Source organism: Gymnoscopelus microlampas (assembly GCF_963454915.1).
Source record: "Gymnoscopelus microlampas genome assembly, chromosome: 11".
NCBI lineage: Eukaryota > Metazoa > Chordata > Actinopteri > Myctophiformes > Myctophidae > Gymnoscopelus > Gymnoscopelus microlampas.
Window position 1 is genome coordinate 29,135,674 of NC_139948.1, and position 20,923 is coordinate 29,156,596.

At 40.9% G+C, this 20,923-nt stretch overlaps 1 protein-coding gene across 2 annotated transcripts; it reads right to left on the minus strand.

The window, feature by feature from the left end:
- Positions 1-1,010: 1,010 nt before the first annotated feature.
- Positions 1,011-18,574, minus strand: LOC311055501 (uncharacterized protein). 2 transcript variants are annotated; one of them, XM_084071700.1, is made up of 6 exons: positions 18,474-18,574; positions 18,190-18,250; positions 2,833-3,429; positions 2,580-2,699; positions 1,609-2,153; positions 1,011-1,488 (listed from the first exon to the last, which is right to left on the minus strand). In XM_084071700.1, the coding sequence occupies exons 2-6, from the start codon at positions 18,240-18,242 to the stop codon at positions 1,232-1,234; spliced, it is 1,572 nt and encodes a 523-aa protein (XP_083927826.1). In that variant the 5' UTR covers positions 18,243-18,250; positions 18,474-18,574; the 3' UTR covers positions 1,011-1,231. The 2 variants fall into 2 exon arrangements, with proteins under 2 accessions (XP_083927826.1, XP_083927825.1); XM_084071699.1 differs by having other exon boundaries at positions 1,011-2,153.
- Between the last annotated feature and the right edge of the window lie 2,349 nt (positions 18,575-20,923).

Sequence of the window (20,923 nt, forward strand, 5' to 3'; positions counted from 1 at the left end):
TGTGTGTGTGTGTGTGAGAAAGAGAGAGAGAGAGAGAGAAATAAAACAAAACTATTTGATCAGAACCCAAGTTAATGCTGGAAGCTTTCCATGAGCACCAGTAGGATAAGGATACCTTCAGTCCATTTACCTCTCCACAGGTGTCAGTAGTTACTGTAAGGTACTGTCTTATCAGTCCTTCCTTAGGTTTCGTTTTCCTTTCTTCTTTATTTGCTTTTAACCCCTTCAGTGCCTGATTCTTAACAGAAATATCTACCACAAACGAAATACTTTCGGACAAAATAGGCATAAAACATATTTGATATTAACTGGTGCACTATGCACTGAGACCATGCACAACATGCTCTTATAGCTTTTTCTCTTTTGCCACTCAATGGGCTGACAAGAATTCACGGCTTGTTCTTTTGTTAATCATCTACTTGTGTGATGAGTTTATGACTCTGACTTATGGTTACAAATGCATCACACTCAGAGACACTGATGATCCATTGCCATGCATTTGACTCACGAAAATATTGTGCCTGCCCTGAACACACAACATGAGTGTCATGTTGTGTCAATACACTGAGCCATTGAGACTGACTCAACCTCTACTTGTTCTCAAAACTCAAAATATAAGTTGCAGGCTTGAAAACACAAACTCAACATCTTCATCGAGTGCTTAACATCTTGAACCAAAGACTCCTTCAGTGTCTTTGTATGTCCTCTGACAGCTTTTCACTCAAAATCTTATCCTGAGTATGGTCTTTAAAAACATACTGTACCTCCCGGGCCACATACTTTACAGTCCCTGAAACTATAACATTTCTTGGTGTTCTCTACCCATAGTTTAATCACAGAACAATTTACTACAGTATGATGTTTGGTTAGAGTGGAAGCTACTACCGCGCAGCTAGTATAAGCCACTCTGTCTGTCTGTCTGTCTGTCTGTCTGTCTGTCTGTCTGTCTGTCTGTCAGTGCACGGTTCTGGCAGAAACAGTATATTTGAAAAGATCACCAGCACTCACTTTGGTCCTTTTAGGATCACTTATTTATTGTATAGACCCAGCAGCAGATCACACACGGACGTTTCGGCCAACAGCCTTCCTGAATGTACTGTCCAAAAGATTCAAGCACAAACCAAGAGCTGGTCGCAGCGGATCATGGATTACAAGCTTGTTCAGTGTATAGTTCAATGCTTCCCATTTCTCTTCCACCGAATCAGAGGTTATATCAGTTAACTAATCATTTTTATGAATAAAATGGCAGACCAAGGTTAATGTTCTTCTTTGCTGTTGTCAGCCTGCCTTCACACAGAGAGCTGTGTATCTTCTTCCATGAGTCCAGCTCTGAACACCACAGTGAAGCTCTGGCTCGGATGAACTGTGAGACTTCACTCTGGCTGCCTTTAGCCAGACACATGCTGTCTTTGCAGATGAACATGATGTCAAAACCAATGAAAAGGGCATTTGCAGCAATGAAACCAGCCCGAGCTGATTTGGAAAGGGCTAATGTCCCTTTGGCTGCTGCCTGGCCTATATCTGGAATGTCGGAGGCTATCCTAGGCACATCGCGGGCTGCTTTGCCTTCCTGGAGCAACACTTTGCCACGACTCAGCATCTTCAGACCAGAGGCACTATCAATTAAAGAATCAATGCCTTTTCCAACACCAGCAGCGTTTCCAATGATGTTCCCTACACCCAGGACCACATTCACTTTGTCCTCTGGCAGTATTATGTTTGCTTTATTGGACACCTCTTCTAGATATTCCTGGATGCTCTTCACATCTTCCATGAAATTGTGAAATATCTCATTGACTCTCTTTTGCTGTGTATTATTTACTGCGATCTCTGTGCCTGTGGTGACTGCACTGTTGATTCCACTTGTAACACCTAGCCCCAACCCAGTCATTGTTAGAACTAGGGACACTCCAGCTGTTACAGGGATCAAGGCCAGACCAACAATGGAGAGCACGCCTCCAATTGCCCCCACTGAGCTACCTGCTACACTGGAGATCTTAGCACCCTTCTTCATCGTATCTAGCTTGACAGCACTTTCCTCCAGTTCAGTTAGAAACTGCAACATTCCTGTTTGACGCTCGCTGAACTCGTTGATGAAGCCGGAGGAGGAATCATCCTGGAACAAGAACCCAACTCTAAAGTGCTGGTCCATCCTGACAGGGAATGGAGAACGAAGATTAAAAATAAAATAAAGAGATTGAACATGATGTGCATAATAATACATTGGTGCTGGAAATGTCCAGCTTTTTCATGTCTACTGGTCATTGATTGCTGTTGGATCTCATAGCCTCCCACTCTGTCTGGAAAACCTACCTTAAAGGGAATGGACAGTGATTTGAAACCTTTAATATACATACTGGTAGGAATTGTAAAAACATTTCTGCAAGCATGAGAGTCTTGTTTTTATGTAAATAACAGTCATGCCTAGTTGATGTTTCAGTGGATTACATACAGTACAACACCATCAATGTGCCTGGGCACCTTTTAACAGCATACATTTCTAGATAAAACTAGATTAACCATACGACAGCAGCGATGGATGATTGATAATATTTCTAATCCGAGTGAGTAATATTTACCTGATATCAGTGAGCCATTTGATACGATGGAGCATATCCAGTATGTCACCGTCAGACATATCTGCAGGTAGTTGGACCATGATTTTTGTATTCCTCATCTTCTGAAATTCTCTGACAGAGCTATGAATGAGAGGCCTTACTCAGTTTTGTAATACGTTGCACTGCATTGTGCACAATTAATACATATTTTTTGCATGTATTAAGAAAAAATGAATTTGGAAACCATTTTGATCGTGATGAGTGCTTAACGTACCTTCTCTCCATCATGTCACAGATATCCTGGGTAATACATAGGTATTTGTCCAGATAAAATGAATGCACTTCCACATTATGAAGGCTGGGAGAGAAGAAGCTACCTGCTTCTCTCTTAAACTGCAGGAGGAGTGGGCAGACCTGGATTGCAGCAGTGATGACAGCCTGAACACTCATAAAGCTTGTCCCCTCTGGCAACTTTAAAACCTGGTTCTTCTCCACAAACACATGCAGAGAGGTGACTGCCAGTGTTTCCACAGCGTCCACAAACCTGTTCAGCATCTCCAAGCCTCCAATAGTGTCCTTAAGAACCACATCCAGCTCCTTCTCCAGCTCCTCACGTCTTCTATCTGAGGTCATTAGGGTCAGCTTGCTCGTCACGTATTCTCCCAAGGCCTTGCCTCTTTCTTTGGACTTGGTGACATGGTCCATGCTCAGATTAATTCTATTTGCCCTCTCTTTGATGTCCATCATCATGTTTTTCTCTGCCGTCCTCTTGCACTTCCATTTTGAAAGAGACAGACAGAATTCTCTCACTGTGGAAATGTGACTAAGGGTGTCAGAGGTATACTGGCACAAAGTCTCCTGCAGCTCCTCTCTGTACATCAAATGAAAATATGACATATATTTTAGAAATCAATTTCAAAGGAGATAGGAAGTGGGGAAATTACATTTATCCGAAACTAGAAATCTGAAAACGGGATTGTCATATAATTTTCAGTGGACCTTCATGCTCCCCAAATTATGAGCCCTTACGCTGCATGGGCAAGAACTGTTACTGAAAGTACTGAAAGTAAGTAGAAGTACAGGGAGCACCGCCTAAGGAGTTTAGATTGATGTTGTGGAGATCTCTTTACATTCCCAGGGCATAAACCGTGTCATGATTGGGCAAAAAGGACAGCTTATAGGGATGTACCTACAACGGAAGTGCTGTCCTATAGACCAGTGGTTCTCAACCTTTTCAGGCCGCGACCCCCGGAAATAATCATATTTGGACTGGGGACGCCCCCCACAATAATCATATTTGAACTGGGGACCCCCCACAATAATCATATTTTAACTGGGGACCCCCCACCCTGACAAGCACTTGGAATTGTAGGAGTTGAGGCATTACATTTAGTTTGACTCGGTTCCACAGATAAATATTGTGAAAATAGCAGATCTACAAGCTCACAACACCGCACAAAGCGAGGCGTTGTGAGCTTGTAGATCGGCTTTTTCGAAAAAGTTTGCCTCTGTCTTTATTCTATATTCTTTGACAATTTGGCCAATAATATGTTTGACTAGTTTATATAGTTTGTTGATTACTTTTGATGTAATAATGGTGTTTTTATTTTCTTTCTTACTTTGTTTGGTATTAACAAGGTCTTTAAAGTCCTTAAATTGTCACTTCACTGACATCTGGGACCCCCCCCCCCCCCCGCCTAAAAAATAAATAATCATGTGGGGACCCCCGTCGAGGTCCCGACCCACAGGTTGAGAACCACTGCCCTAGGAAGCAGGGAGGGGTGGGGCTATTTAACTCCTCTAGTTGTCGCCCCTCCCCCTCTCTCACACCCCTACCAGCAAACACAAATGTTTGTGGCCCAGACAGTGTGTTTGTGTGTAAAAACAAACAGTCTTATAGTGAAATAAACGACTTATAATGTAACATTACTCTACATGGGCGTTAAGTTCTCAGTGTTTTAGCAGGCTGGTGAAACAAGCTGCTACTAAAACACACTGTGGAAACATCTCCATCCATCCAGACCAGACAGGTGAGTTATCTACTGTGTGTTAGCTACTTAGCTTAGCTAATTAACTGCCCAGCATTAAGGATTTGATGACATTGCGTGTAATTTCACTTTCATTTGACTTGGTAAAAAGCAGCAACTGGTCAGGATGAAGCATTGTTGTGTGAATATGAGCTGGTTGTTTTAGCCCTGAAACATGACCGTCATATCCAGTCATGAATGAACTTCGACCTGGTGTTTGCACTTTCTCTATTACGGTCCATACATCTACATAAACGATCAGATTTCAAATATAACGTGCTTATCTCATGGCCATGGATGTTATAATTATGTCAGGGTCCTCAAGAAGTACAGTATATTCCGTATTGTTCAATTAAAAGTTTTTAAATCCAATCGGTGGCCATTTTTTCCGTCTTTTTGCCATGTGCTTCAAACTATGCCACCCTATCGGTTGGGAGGTGTATTGCAGTCTGCTACATTATAACTCTGAGGAAAATGGCCACCGATCGGATTGAAATGCTTTGTATTGAACAATACGGAAGATACGGGTACTTCTGAAAACCCGTACATTATTATAACATCCGTGGCCATGAGGTCATTACTTTATATTAGAAATATGAACGTTTATGTAGATGTACGGGTTGTAAATAGAGAAAGTGCAAACACCAGGTTGATGTTAATCCATGACGGTTGTGATGCTGCTGACACAGTCCATGTAGGCCTAGTCAGTGGTGTAAAGTAACTAAGTACATGTACTCAAGTACTGTACTTGAGGACAATTTTCAGGAACTTCAAAAATAGCAGATCTACAAGCTCAAAAGGTGAGCACGGTCTGAGCTATTTTCACACTATTTCTATTTGTTTACAATTTGAAAACTTTAAAAGAGACATTTCTGCATTATGAGTACCTTTTACTTTGGTACTTTGAGTATATTTTTGATGCCAATACTTTTGTACTTTGACTCAAGTGTGTTTTAATAAAGTGCTTTTACTTGTATTTCTACATTGTGGTATTGATACTTTTGCTTAAAACATGCAAGTACCTTTTCCATCACTGGAAGTTGGAGTGTGTCTGTTTAGTTGTAGATGGAGGTTGAGTGAACAGTAGATGAAATGTCTATTGAAAAGTATCCATATGTTATGAGTATTTTTAACTACTTTGTTAGTGCTGTGGTTTGTCATGTTTAGAGGTAGTGAGGAAGACAGCAGTGCTGGCAGTGATGATGAGTTACATTTTTTTTAACTTAAGTACAAGTATCAATACTGCAATATAGAAATATTTTAAAAGTCCGGAATTAAAAATGTACAAAAGTATTGGCATTAAAATGTACTTAAAGTACCAAAAGTAAAGTACTCATTGTGCAGAATGTCCCATTTCAAGTTCTCAAATGTATAACAATCTCTTGAAAGATCTACAAGCTCACAATGCATAGCGATGCGACTCATTGTGAGCTTGTAGATCGGCTATTTTCAAATGGCCGAAATGTATATAGGGCTGAAGTTGTATGTATGTTTTGTAATAATTAAATTAAAGCTAAAGTATTTTCTTTTTTGTCAATATATCATCTTCTTTTAGAAGCAATTGAAAATACAAATAATGTTGAGTACTTTGTTGACGCCCCCTAGTGGCCAAGTTGAATATTTGTCAGCTCTCCATGATGATCAGAAGCCTAAGACTTCATGCCACTTTAGTTAATCCACTTGAACCCCCAGCATCCTGGGGGGAACGTTGGCATGAATAGCCGATCTACAAGCTCACAATGCACGCAACGTGTAGTGAGCTTTTTTTGGCGAATCGATTTGTGTAGAGTGAAAGAAGAGCGTACCAAATGTGCAGCCGGGAATGAGAAATCAAGGCAAAAGTTACTAAAGGGCTGAGCCATGTAGAATGAATGGACTGCCTTCACTAGAACGCTCCTGCTCAGGAGCACAGATTTCCGCCAATCTCTGCCAGGCCAGGTTGTCTACCCCAGGGCCCACAAACTTTGGAAGTCAGTCAGTCATAGCCACTTGGAATGAGATTTATTTTTTTTACTTTTCAAAGAATGTTAATTAATCTTAAGGAATAATCAGAAAATGACAGTTGATAAAACCCAAAGTTTCTATTGTAACGCTGGGGTACTATTACACATGTGTGTCCTGTTGCTTTGATTGAGGGAGGTGTCACTGATTTGGGGGTTGGCTACACGTGTGCCGGGGAGGTAAAAGAGTTAAAGGAGAATTTTGGACTAAGGTTTTCTTGCCTTTTCTATGATGTTATGATATCTTAGGATGAATGGTACAGTAGAAAAATAATTTGTAAACTTTGTTGAGGTGTGAATTTAAAGTAGTTTTAAATCTATGTGTGTGTTCCTGGTCAAATAGGTTCCTGCACGGCGTGCAAGACGCCGCTGGAAGGCTCAACCAGAGGATGCCCGTAGAGATGGAGAATCTCTCTCTATCCATGGATTTGTCTGCATGGGGAGGATTCCTCCGCGCCGATGGCCTGGGTCTTCGGTGGTTCTGAGACAGTTTTTAAGTTGCTTGATTCAGTATTTAGATATTTGATATTCATTTAATCAGACAGGCCCCCTTCCTATACAAACCCATTGTGACTTCAAACTCCATTTTAACCATGTTAGATTCATCAGAAACACCCGTCCTTGGTTCTGGTGACTGATATTGACCTTCTAGTGTGTGAGTAGACTGGGTTTTTGCAATAAGTTTTTTCATTTATTTCTTTTTTTTAACCGTTTTATTCATTTACTCCAAAAGATTTTGTAAATAAATAAAAAAAGTAATTGAAAAAACACGGTCCCACACATTAGAAGGTTCACATCAGTCACCAGAACCAAGGACGGGTGTTTTCAATGAATGTAATATGGTTACAATGGAGTTTGAAGTTAACGATGGGTTTGTATAGGAAGGGGGCGTGTCTGATACAATGTATATCATCAAATATCTAAATACTGAATCAAGCAATTTCAAGTGTCTGGGGTGAATCACAAAAGGAGAGTGGACGTTAAAATGAACTCAAACAAGTTTGTAAGTGAAATATCCCTTTACGGTTATTTGTCATGTGCAATTTACAAAATACATAATCATTTTGGGGGTCCTTCACATGGAAAAGTTAGGATTTAGAAAACATTTTTAGATATGTATTTGGCCATGGACCCCCATCTCAGAATGTTTTGTTCCAGACACCCCCAGAAGCAAAGATTTGAGTTACAGATGTTAAAAAACATGTATATATTCAAAGATTTGAACACATTTTCAAGATTTTTCAAAAATAGCAGATCTACAAGCTCATAGCGCTTGTATATCTGCTATTTTTGAATAGCCAAATAAATCTTACAATGACACAGATGCGTTCCCGGTCTTAAAGGGTAATAGTTCACCCCCAAAATAACTCATTTGATGACCTGAATTTGATGGCAGCGGTTCCGGTAGGACACACAAAGAGTCTCCTTTGTTTCTCCTACCGGAACCGCTGCCTACCAGTCCGCTGGTCATCAAATTATTGTCTTAGGAATGAGACAAAAGCTAAAAGATATCCATGAATTGAAGTCTCCATGGGGTGACTAATTGATAGAAAAAAAGTAATTTTTTTGGGTGAACTATCCCTTTAATGGATTAATGTGCTGCCTGCTATTGCCACTGAGCATGCTGTGTAGGGCAGGCTATAGGGCTGTGTCACCGTTATGTGTCACTGCTATGCTGTGTAGGACAGGCTATAGGGCTGTGTCACCGTTATCTGTCACTGCTACTGTATGCTGTGTGGTACAGGCTATAGGGCTGTGTCACCGTTATGTGTCACTGCTATGCTGTGTAGGACAGGCTATAGGGCTGTGTCACCGTTATGTGTCACTGCTATGCTGTGTAGGGCAGGCTATAGGGCTGTGTCACCGTTATGTGTCACTGCTATGCTGTGTAGGGCAGGCTATAGGGCTGTGTCACCGTTATGTGTCACTGCTATGCTGTGTAGGGCAGGCTATAGGGCTGTGTCACCGTTGCAAAACTTACGTTGACGATTGGTTGTCATACAAGTAATTTTAACCATGAATTAACCATGAATTGTGTTTTTGACATTGAACATATGAATACAATGCCTTTCAGGCACACTGTGTATGAGGATACAGTATACGTATACTAGGCTGTGTATGAGGATACAGTATACGTATACTAGGCTGTGTATGAGGATACAGTATACGTATACTAGGCTGTGTATGAGGATACAGTATACGTATACTAGGCTGTGTATGAGGATACAGTATACGTATACTAGGCTGTGTATGAGGATACAGTATACGTATACTAGGCTGTGTATGAGGATACAGTATACGTATACTAGGCTGTGTATGAGGATACAGTATACGTATCCTATATGTGGCTCTCGGTCACTTGAGTAAATCTTTGTTTCTTTGTTTCTTTCAGATACTCCAGAATACATCCTGGCAGAGGTTCTTCACCCTCCTGTGAAACTACCCAGCCTGCACCCTCCTGTGACTCGTCTAAGCCTGCCTCCGCCACTGTCTACACGAGTCTTTCGAAGAGCCGCTGTCTACAAAGTCTTTCGAGGAGGAGTTTCTGTCTACAAAGTCTTTCGAAGAGCCGCTGTCTACAAAGTCTTTTGAAGATCCGCTGTCTACAAAGTCTTTCTAAGAGGAGCCGCTGTCTACAAAGTCTTTCGAAGATCCGCTGTCTACAAAGTCTTTCTAAGAGGAGCCGCTGTCTACAAAGTCTTTCGAAGATCCGCTGTCTACAAAGTCTTTCTAAGAGGAATACAAAGTCTTTCGAAGATCCGCTGTCTACAAAGTCTTTCTAAGAGGAATACAAAGTCTTTCGAAGATCCGCTGTCTACAGAGTGGTGGTCTCCACTGGTGGAATTATTTGTACAAAGACCTTGGCCCGCCGGGGGTTTCCTCTGAAGACGCCTCAGGGTAGGAACCTCTTTAGGGCTGTCACGATTATGATGTTTAACTTCAATGCTTGATTAATTGTCGCTCAAATAATTGCGTCGTAGTAACATTTTGAATAAAACTTTTGTCTGAATTTGTGAACAAAAGCCGAACTACAAGCTCAAAACGCATCACGTTGTGATGCGTTTCGAGCGTGTAGTTTGGCTATTTCGACGATTATAACTATTATCCCCAAAATAGTATTGCGATTATCTCAAATACGATTATGTTATAATTGTGACGGTCCTAATTACTAACCCTAACCTGCTGCTTTTTTTTCAGGTTTTTAGACATAGGCCTCTGTAAATCCGGGCCCCTACCTGGTCATTTGAAAAGGTCCAAAAGACCTGGTCATTTGAAAGGTCACTTTTTGGTAGGTCCCAAAGGTGACCTTTTTTGGGTGTAAAGTCGGGGTGGGGGGAACTATGTAGTTCACACTAATCACATAATCTAAGTTTTTCATTTAAAAGTTTAATTTCTTGCCCAAAGAAGAACAAGAAAGAAGAACAAGAATCACATGAAGCTGCTACATTTTAATGAAGATGATCTGCGTTTTTCCATTTAAAAGTTTAATTCAATTTTAATTTCTTGCCCGAAGAAGAACAAGATCAAGATCAAGATCAAGAACATCATGTCGATGTGTCCCAACATACCTGAACTGAGTCAACAAGATGTACATTTTTAATGATAAATCTCTAAGCAATGGAGCAAGTATTTTTGATTTCTCACCCACCTTTGGAGTTACATCATCGCAAGGTAACTATACAATCCAATAGCTATACAAGTGATCAGCAGTCTGCTCAAGCATACTGTGCTGTCTAGCAGGACCCACTTCTTCATGTATGTTTTGAAGTGTCTAACCGCAGTACGCAGTCTGTTCAGCTAGTTCAACTTCCGGCATCGCAGATCTCCCTCCTTTGATGCAGTCTCCTGGGTCCCAGATGTAGCGGTGACAACGACTGGGCCCATGCAGAAGACTCCCCACTCCTGCTTCCAGGATGCCTCCAGCCATGCCTTTGTAGACAGGTCCTCAGGGATGGAACTGAGCATCTCTTGTTGAATGGGCGGCGGGACTCGAGTCAATTTGGAGGCAATGCTGTCATAGTGTTGTCAGGGAGGATATGCCAATCATGTTTCTGGGCTTTCCTTGGGGCCAGGATGCGAGGGTAGCAGCCTCTCGTTGGAGGCCGGTTGAGGCAATTCCTGCTAGGATTGGTAAGTAGAACATAGGGTTGGGATTCAGGCAACCAGTTATAATCCCGAGAACATTGTTAATGGCAGCATCAACGTTTTTGGCATGTGGGCTTCTACACCAGGCTGAGGCACAGTGTTTGGCTGCAGCGAAGACCAGGGCTTGCCTGGGGATTCGTAGTACTTTGGCAGAGGAATCCTAGGACGTACCAGCGAGACATCAGATTGGCGAGACCCTTGATGACACTTTGGCCTCTGGGTGTTGCTTAGAAGACCGTGTCCTATCCACGTACCTTGGGGCTTGCTGGAACTCCAGGTGATTGTGGTCCATGAACACGTCTAGTTCCCGTTTTGCTTCGCTGTTGTTGAGGGGATATGCTGCCAACACCGTCTTCCCAATGCTGAGCTGCAGGCGCCACCTACGAAGGTAGGCTGCTAAGATGTCCATGTGGACATGATGGAGGTCATTGGGGTAGAGCGGCTGAGTTGGATTTGACAGACCAGGAGTGTTGGTATAGGTAGAGGCATGGCTGAAGAGCTTTGCCCATCACTCATTTCTTGCTGATGCCGAAGTAAAAACACAGTATTTACCTCATTGTGATAGCTGTATAAGCCTGCAGTACACCTGACTGGTGGCAATAGCCTGGTCGTGATGCGTAGATGTGATCAATCAGGGTGTGCTCTTTGGTCGTTCACAAATAAATCACCACAAAATGCCTCAAAATTGTTTAAAAAGACCACAAATGCCGCAACAAATAACTCAACTGTCACAATACATTTCAAAGAACGCCATTAAAAAGTCACACAAAGAAGCCACAAATAATTCCCCCAAAACATGACAATGACCACAAAATAATTCACGAAACCTCCACAAAATGCCACAAAAGAAAAGTCACCTAAAATAAAAAATATCACCAAATAATCGCAAATACCAAATATGACACAAAATGTCACACAAATGCCAAATAACAAATACACACATTAAAAACATGTCACAAAAAATGTCAAATGACACAAAAACTGTCAAATGAATGCCACAAAAATGTCAAATGCCACAAAAACTGTCGAATGCCACAAAAATGTCAAATGCCACGCAAAAAAATGCAACAACAAATTAGCTTATCTCCACTGCAACGACCAAAGAGCTTACCCTGATTGATCACATCTACGCATCACAACCAGGCAATTGCCACCAGTCAGGTGTACTGCAGACATAGAGCTATCACAATAAGGTATATACTGTGTTTTGACTTCGGCATCAGCAAGAAGTGAGTGATGGGCAAAGCTCTTCAGCCATGCCTCTACCTATACCAACACTCCTGGTCTGTCAAATCCAACTCTACCCCAATGACCTCCATCATGTCCACATGGACATCTTAGCAGCCTACCTTCGTAGGTGGCGCCTGCAGCTCAGCATTGGCAAGACGGTGTTGGCAGCTTATCACCTCAACAACAGCGAAGCAGAAAGGGAACCGGATGTGTTCATGGACAACCACCTGGAGTTCCAGCAAGCCCCAAGGTATCTGGATAGGACACTGTCTTTTAAGCAACACCCAGAGGCCAAAGTGTCATCAAGGGTCTCGCCAATCTGATATCTCGCTGGTACGTCCTGAGATTCCTCTTCCAAGGTACTACGAATCCCCTAGCAAGCCCTGGTCTTCGCTGCAGCCAAACACTGTAACTCAGCCTGGTGTAGGAGCCCACATGCCAAAAAGGTTGATGCTGCCATTTAGCAATGTTCTCCGGATCATAACTGGTTGCCTGAATCCCACCTGAATGTTCTACTTCCCAATCTTAGCAGGAATCGCCTCAACCGGCCTCCAACGAGAGGCTGCTTACCCTCACATCCTCGCCCTAAGGAAAGCCCAGAAACATGATTGGCATATCCTGCATGACACCTCTATGACAGCGTTGCCTCCAAACTGACTCAAGTCCCGCCGCCCATTCAACAAGAGATGCTCAGTTCTATCCCTGAGGACCTGTCTACAAAGGCATGGATGGAGGCATCCTGGAAGCAGGAGTGGGGAGTCTTCTGCATGGGCCCACACGTTGTCACCACTACATCTGGGACCCAGGAGACAGCATCAAAGGAGGAAGATCTGCCACGCCGGCAATTGACCTAGCTGAACCGACTGCGTGCTAGGGTTCAACACTTCAAAACATGCATGAAGAGTGGGGCCTGGCAGACAGCACAGTATGCTTGAGCAGACAGCTGATCACATAATCACCTCTCTGTGTCCTCTACAGATCACCATCGGAGGCCGGTCTCTTTGATGTGGGACCTGAGACGAGGACGTTGCTGCACGTCATTGAGCTGGACATCTGATGATGATACACGAAAGAAGAAGACGCCCAAGTCTCGTACAATTATGTAATATCTGTTTGCTTATGTTTGTAATAAATGTTTCATGTTGTCTTGTCCAAATTGTTGATCCCCTCCCCCCCACCTTTGTGGGGGGGAGGGGGTGTCCCCACTCTCGGCCTGCACCTTGTCGTGGTGAGTGGGCTTTAAACCAAGACAGGCCATTTAACCACAGTTGTAAGGTAACTAAGTACTTTTACTCAAGTACTGTACTTAAGTAAAATGTAGATATTTTTTACTGGAGCACAATTTTCACTACCTTTACTTCTACTCCACTACATCTCAAATGTAAATATTATATTTCTACTTCATTGCAATTATTTGAAAACTTTAGATACGTGTTACTTTGTAGATTTTGAGCATTACGAAACATACATCAACCACTTCAGCCCTATATACCACTTCAGCCCTATATACATTTCGGCCATTTGAAAATAGACGATCTACAAGCTCACAATATGCATTGTGAGCTTCGGTGTCATTTTCATTATATATATATATATATATATATATATATATATATATATATATATATATATATATATATATATATATATATATATATATATATATATATATATATATATATATATATATAAATAAAAGTTTGAATTATATATATAATTCAAACCACCTCCTTCCACCACCAGAAAACTCACAACGTGTCGAATCGCGACGCGTTGTGAGTTTGTAGATCTGCTATTTTCAAATAGCCAAAATGTACATAGGGCTGAAGTGGATAATGTATGTTTTGTAATAATGATCAAAATTTACAAAGTAACTAAAGTTTTCAAATAAGTGCAGTGGAGTAAAAGTACAATATTTGCCTCTGAGATGTAGGGAGTAGAAGTAAAAGTATTGAAAATTGGAAATACTCCACAAGTAAAAAATACCTCAACATTGTACTTAAGTAAATGTACTTTACACCACTGCAGCTATGCAACACAAGCAGGTTACCGATGGCTCGTTGAGCCTGTGCATTTGACCCTGATTTGACCGCATAGGCAATCAACAGCAACTAATTAATGGCAGCAGTAACCGCTTGTGTTTTGTCTGTGTCTTGTGTGTATGTGTTTAGGCCAGTGGTTCTCAACCAGTGGTCCGGGGACCACCAGTGGTTCTTGAGGGGGTTCCAGGTGGTCCCCAGCTAAATGATGGAGAGTTGGTAACCAAATGGACCCTTATAGATCTGTAACTCTTGAGAGCGTAAAATGATACCAAATGGTCTATCCAACTGAATTGACTTCTAAGTTCCACTTCTCCTCAAAAGGACAACTTTAGTTTCCATCCTCAATGACAAGCCTAATATTATTATTGCATTTTGGCTATATGCAATAACTGCAAGCCAATGTTCAGAGGCATTCAGTATTTGGCTTATTTTCTTGAATTCCTATTTATTTTGTTGCCAATAATTCAACTGTAAGCCAGTGTTTTTGAGACATATTGTCTTTGATTGCTACACAATAAATAGTAAAAATAAATTCTACATGAATAAATAATAATACAAAAGAAAATAATAATAAAATCAAATGAATGCAATTATTGTCTCCGCCAGGGCGAAAGGCATGGAGAGAGAGTGTTTTGCATACACAAAATGACACACGAACGGGTGGACAGAGAGGGGGTACAACATACTCTCGCCATGCCTTCGGCCTGGTGGAGACAACAAACCAAAACAAAAGGCACTGGTCTGGTTCTCCTGGTTTTACTAAGACAGGGTTCAAATCCCTGTGGTGCCCTGCTCATGGTTTGCGTTGCATTTACATTTTCATGGTTTATATGCACTCTAGTTCAGGGGTTCTCAACCTTTTCAGGCCGCGACCCCCAAAATAATGATATTATTTCTCGCGACCCCCCGCGTGCACGCGCGCGGTCCCGTTCGCGCGCGCGAAGGTTATTTAATTATAATAGGTTGTTTGATAATTGTTTATTATCAAAACATTTTTGCAAAAAGTGGGGTAAATTGAGTAAATTAACTGATAAAACATGAATTAATGATAACATGAAAAAATATTTTGTTAAAAAAAAAAAAGTTTTTTTTTTTTTTCAAATTCACCAAAAAATCTGGTGACCCCCCCAAATTATTTGGCGACCCCCAGGTTGAGAACCACTGCTATAGACACTTAGCTGTAGATCTTTACCATGCTTTTCTCCTTGTGAGATGAGACAAACCTGAGAATGAACCCTAACTATTTCAGTGAGCCCATGACCTACGCTCTAGCACCACCCTCCTCAAAATATCATCTTTTAACAAAAGAAAATCTCATAATCAAATAGGCAGCATCTTTCTTTTTCTTTCTTTTTGGGGCGGTGTAACCGCCCCCTATAAGTGAGGTTTGGACACTGACCAATCCTGCACCGTGATTGGCCAATAGTCTACAACGCAGTCTACAACGCTAACCCTTCCACAGTCAATGCAAATCTATACTTTTGCAAAGTCAGCCAATCACATTACAGCTAGTGTCATCACCACTAGCTGTAATGTGATTGGCTGACTGTGATTGGCTAGCGAAACACAGACACATGTGCAGCCCTATGAATAGCAGTATGGACTTAAAAAAAAAACACATGTTTGTGTTTTTTTTAAGTGAGTCATGTTGTGATGACCACACCGCCCACTTCACACTGGGTGTGATTTTTTACATTTTGATGCTATTGGGAAAGCAATGCATTAAGATATAATTACATTGCAGATGTTAATACACCATGTGTTATCATAAATGGGACTTCAGAAAGTTTATTTGTCATTTTCTGTTACTAATTTGTCTACTCTGCTTGGTGAGGATTCACATGGCAATTGCCCTAGTGATCCTCATGATAGAAATGATTTGATCCATGTGTGCAGTTCAAGTTGTAGCCTATAATTCATTCATTTACCATTTCTGTAGTTTTTAGGGTTTGTCAGGCTTCATGCAAAGTATCTCCAAAACGTATACAAATACTGCCCTCTGCTGTTATAAAAATCTCACATCAACTAAGAGAAGCAACCTTTATTTGTGTATATGAGCTGTTATAGTGCTTATATGCCAGTTGCCAGTTATTTCATTCTTGCAACATCTAGGTCCAGCATCTTGTACTGCAACATGCACAAAATAGCATGTGCAACTTTTGGGTTCAGGGCTAAATTCATGCAAAAGAGTTGATGAAGATACAGTGCATGACCTATAATACTTTTAAAGTTCTGATTTACTATCACAGGGTATAATCTAGTTACAATCAACTGTAAAGAACAACTCAGACAGCAAAAATGATAAATTCAACATTATGGTAATTTTTGTTGTTCTTGATTAAAATTTATAAAACAACATTGAATCAACTATTTTGATACCTGACAGATTTTTAATAAAACTAATGGTTGAATGAACAACGATGTAGGGTTACATTTATCACTGAAATGCCAAAATGTAATCAAACATCAACCTTGAGCACACCAAGGAACAAAGTATCCCACTTGTAAAAGTAATTAATGATCTTAGGGTGTCCGCTGACAACAAAAATATATCTGTTCTCCTACTCCTTGACTTAACCGCTGCTTTTGACACGATTGATCACAAAATTCTACTACAACGCATGGAGTACTGGATTGGTTTGTCAGGCACAGCCTTGTCTTGGTTTTACTCTTACCTAACAGGCAGAAGCTATTTTGTCAGCCTAGCTAATTTTGACTCAGACAAACATGACATCTGTTCTGGTATTCCACAGGGCTCAATTCTGGGTCCCTTATTGTTCTCCCTGTATATACTACCACTGGGAGAACTCATCGCCGATCACGGAGTGAACTTCCATTTCTATGCTGATGATACCCAGCTGTATCTTTCGGTAGCTCCAGACGACCCCTGCGCTCTAGACCCATTGTTGACCTGTCTGTCCAGTATAAAATGCTGGATGAGTGAGAACTTTCTTAAGCTAAATGAGGATAAAACAGAAATTCTCATAATTGGCTCCAGTGAGCAGAGAGAATTAATAATAAGTAGACTTGGTAACCTGGCTGTAGAAAGTAACACCACAGTAAAGAACCTGGGGGTTATTATCGACTCTGAATTGAATTTTAATGCACACATTAATCATGTCACCAAGATTGCTTTCTTTCATCTTAGAAATATTGCGCGAATTAGAGACTATCTGTCGTTAGACGACGCAAAAACGCTGATCCACGCTTTTGTTTTCTCTCGGCTTGATTACTGCAATGCACTCTACTCTGGCCTGCCTAAGAAAACAACTGACAGATTACAACTTGTTCAAAATGCGGCAGCCAGAATTTTAACTAAAACTAGAATGAGAGAACATATCACTCCAGTACTAGCTTCACTACACTGGCTCCCGGTTGTTTTTAGGATTGATTTTAAAATTCTTTTAATAGTTTATAAAGCTCTAAATGGTCTGGCACCTTCCTACCTCTATGACTGCCTAGAGAGACATGATCCAAACCGGACCCTCAGGTCTTCAAGTGCTGACCTACTCGAGGTGCCTAAAATGACATATAAAAAATACGGTGAAGCAGCATTCTGCTTTTACGGACCAACAGTGTGGAATAAACTCCCATTACACCTAAAACAGGCAGCCTCTGTCGATAGCTTTAAAGCACAGCTCAAGACCTATTTCTTCACTCTTGCTTTTAGCTGACTCTTTGGTTGATTTTTAAGTCCTCACTGTATTGCCTATTTTAATGTTTTATGCTTTTGCTTTTATTTTATTTTATTTTTTGTTTGCGTTATTGTTAAATTGGTTGTAACTGTAACTGTATTCTTGCTCTGTAAAGCACTTTGCGCTGCATTTCATGTCATGAAAGGTGCTATACAAATAAAGTTTATTATTAAGTTTACTTCTAAATGTGTCAGATTGGGGTGGAAGCCCCCCTGTGACTCAAGGATTCCTGGTTCGACCCCTGGCCCCATCATGAAAAAGTAAACTGTAAACTTCTGATTGCCCTTAGTGTTGTTGATACCTGTGCTCTGCTCTCATACTTGAAATATTCAGTGTTGATTCATCATTTATTCAGTCGAATAAATTGAAAATGTGTTGCTACGGTATATCATGCCAAAATCTATTCAAAACACACAAGGAACACTCATGATACTTTGGATTGATCTGGATTGCCATGTGATGTTAAACTGAGTTTCAGCCTGAAAACTTACCGTTGCAGAGCATACTTGCACTTTTTGTCTTCAAATTGCAGCCCAGTCTCCATTTTATCAACTGTGAGGATAAAATAGTATGAGAATGATAAATATTTTGAAGAGATCAGATTACAGGTGAATGCTACATAATATATTTATTTTCTCTTCTTCAGAATCAAATATTATTTTGTTTGCCATCAGCAAACACATGACATCTATCCCTCCCTTGAGTCCCTTCGCTAAGACACCCTGACCATGAAACAACGACCCCCACCCCCCAGTCAGGCCTGCAGCAGACTCACCTCCTCAGAGTGACTCCTCACCCCAGCACGTCTTACTAGTATCACTACTACTTGTTGTGTAGGCTACTAGTGATGTTATGCAGATGTAAGATGGTTACTTGTTTACCGGTAGTGTGGTGTGGTTGGTGTCAGCTGCAGTGGGGGAAGGCCAAGGGGTGGCACCTGGTGCAGCAGGTTTGTGTGGAATGTGGCTGTGAGCCTTAACAAACCAGTAAATCAGGTCCATTATCCCTCTGTCTAGCAGCAATGATGACGACGCAACGCACAGAAGAATGCCCACTTCTGGTCAGACGAAGGAGGAGCCAGGCCCGGAGTCAACCCACAGTGCTTAGAGCCTCCTAGTGTCACCAACACTTGCTGTTAACATCTCACCTGCCACCCTAAACCCTAACCCCCTAATTAGCACTGTCTCTTACTCCCCTCAAGAGACAGTGGGGGCTGTAGCATGCCACTTGGACACAGGTCGGGGTCTGATCAGCCTTGGTCGGGTCGCCTGGAGGAGGGTGTCTGTTGCAAGACCCGAAACACCCAGTGACTCCAGGAAACAACACTGAGATGTGTCCTTTTGTGCATCAGTAGATTTTTATTTACTGTTAAAAAATAGAACAAATTGGGAAAATGGTAAAATACCCCCAAAAAAATCAAGGATACCAAAAAAATTGTCAAATGATCAATGTTGGGATAGAGAAAACATAGCTAAACAGTAGGCTACACAATGAAATTATGTGAGAAAAAAAACAGAGACATATCTCCGCCCACTCGTCCAGGTGCCCATATGTCCTTGGTGCCCACTCGTCCTAGTGCCCAATTATCCCAGAGCCCACCTCTCCAGGTGCCCAATCGTCCAGGTGCCCAATTATCTCCACCCCTAAGTGCCCACTTGTCCAGGTGCCCACATGTCCCTAGTGCCCACTCGTCCTAGTGCCCAGTTATCCTGGTGCCCACCTCTCCAGGTGCCCACTCGTCCAGTTGTCCAGTTATCTCAACCCCTAAGTGCCCACTCGTCCAGGTGCCCACTTATAGTGCACTATAAGTGGGCACGTCTAGAGTTCGACACCTATGTGCCACCACCGATGTGACTGATATGCCCATATATGGAGATCTGAGTCTGTCAGTCCTTGTACCTTTTATATGCCCATGTATGGAGATCTCTGTATTTGTCAGTCCTTGTCCCTTTTATTCCCATAAATGGGGATCCCTGATGTAATCACCCATATGGGCATGCTGATATAACTATTCATAGGGGTGGGCAATTATGGTTAAAATATCATATCACAATTATTTTAGGCAGAATCACTATCCACGATCACATCACAATTAATTTCTCATGTTGGTTTTTAGGATTATTATTATTGTATTATGATTATTAATACAATATATGATGATTCATTATATGTCTATTAATTGATTGATTGTTAATATATATATATATATATATATATATATATATATATATATATATATATATATATGTATATATATATATATGTATACACATATATATATATATATATATATATATATATATATATGTATACACATATATATATATATATATATATATATATATATATATATATATATATATATATATATATATATATACTGTATATTTACAGATAGATAGATAATCTATTTGTTGTTATGCTGTTGTTCTATCATTCAGACATTCAGTGTTGTGAGCTTATAGATTGGCTATTTTTGAATAGCCAATGTATAAGGGTTAGAGTGCTCATGTGACAAGTCGCTTAGTTTGGGCTTATTTTCAAAAAATACGGAAATATTAACGTGACTGGGGTGTCTGTGTATATGGAATACGGACATTACTGCGAGTGACTGCAAAGACATAGTAAGTGCCAAATGTTGAATTACTATTAGCCATTTCGGCTAACTCGCCAGCGGCGTTCTCTTCCGGTGTAGTTCGCTACTGAGCCTAGTGAGCCGAAGTATTGCTGATAGAAAATAAATAAGCTCCAAAGAGCCAAATAAGTATAGTGAACAATTAAAAGTAGACGAAACAAAGCCTATATGCATGCTGGTCGTTGTGGCGACCTGCTGTCTGAAAATGTGACATGTTGTGAACTTGTTTGGTAGAACCTACAATTAGAAGCTACAATTTAAAGAGAACAGTGATAACAGTAGCTACAATTTAAAGAGGACAGTGATAACAGTACATAGGACTCGTGGAATTAAGCCAAATGTATATATAGATAGATAGATAGATAGATAGATTAAACAACCGATAATACTTAATAAGTTGAGGACAAAACACAGAACAGGCAAAATTGTTAAAAGGATAACCCAAAAAGCCCTAGGGGACCTGGAATATTGGAATATTTTAATCACTCATTAAATACACAATGGTGTAAGAACTCATATTTGTTAATTAATAATAGTAAAAGTACCAATACCACAATGGACAAATGCTTACAAGTAAGTCTGGTATTAAA

Bases quoted from the DNA above. Each gene is read 5' to 3' on its own strand.
- LOC311055501 (XM_084071699.1), bottom strand. From the start codon at position 18,242: ATGGAGACTGGGCTGCAATTTGAAGACAAAAAGTGCAAGTATGCTCTG. The intron at 3,430-18,189 runs GTAAGTTTTCAG...TTTGATGTACAG, and splicing joins TGCAAGTATGCTCTGCAACG to AGAGGAGCTGCAGGAGACTT. The intron at 2,700-2,832 runs GTACGTTAAGCA...TCTCATTCATAG, and splicing joins TGTGACATGATGGAGAGAAG to CTCTGTCAGAGAATTTCAGA.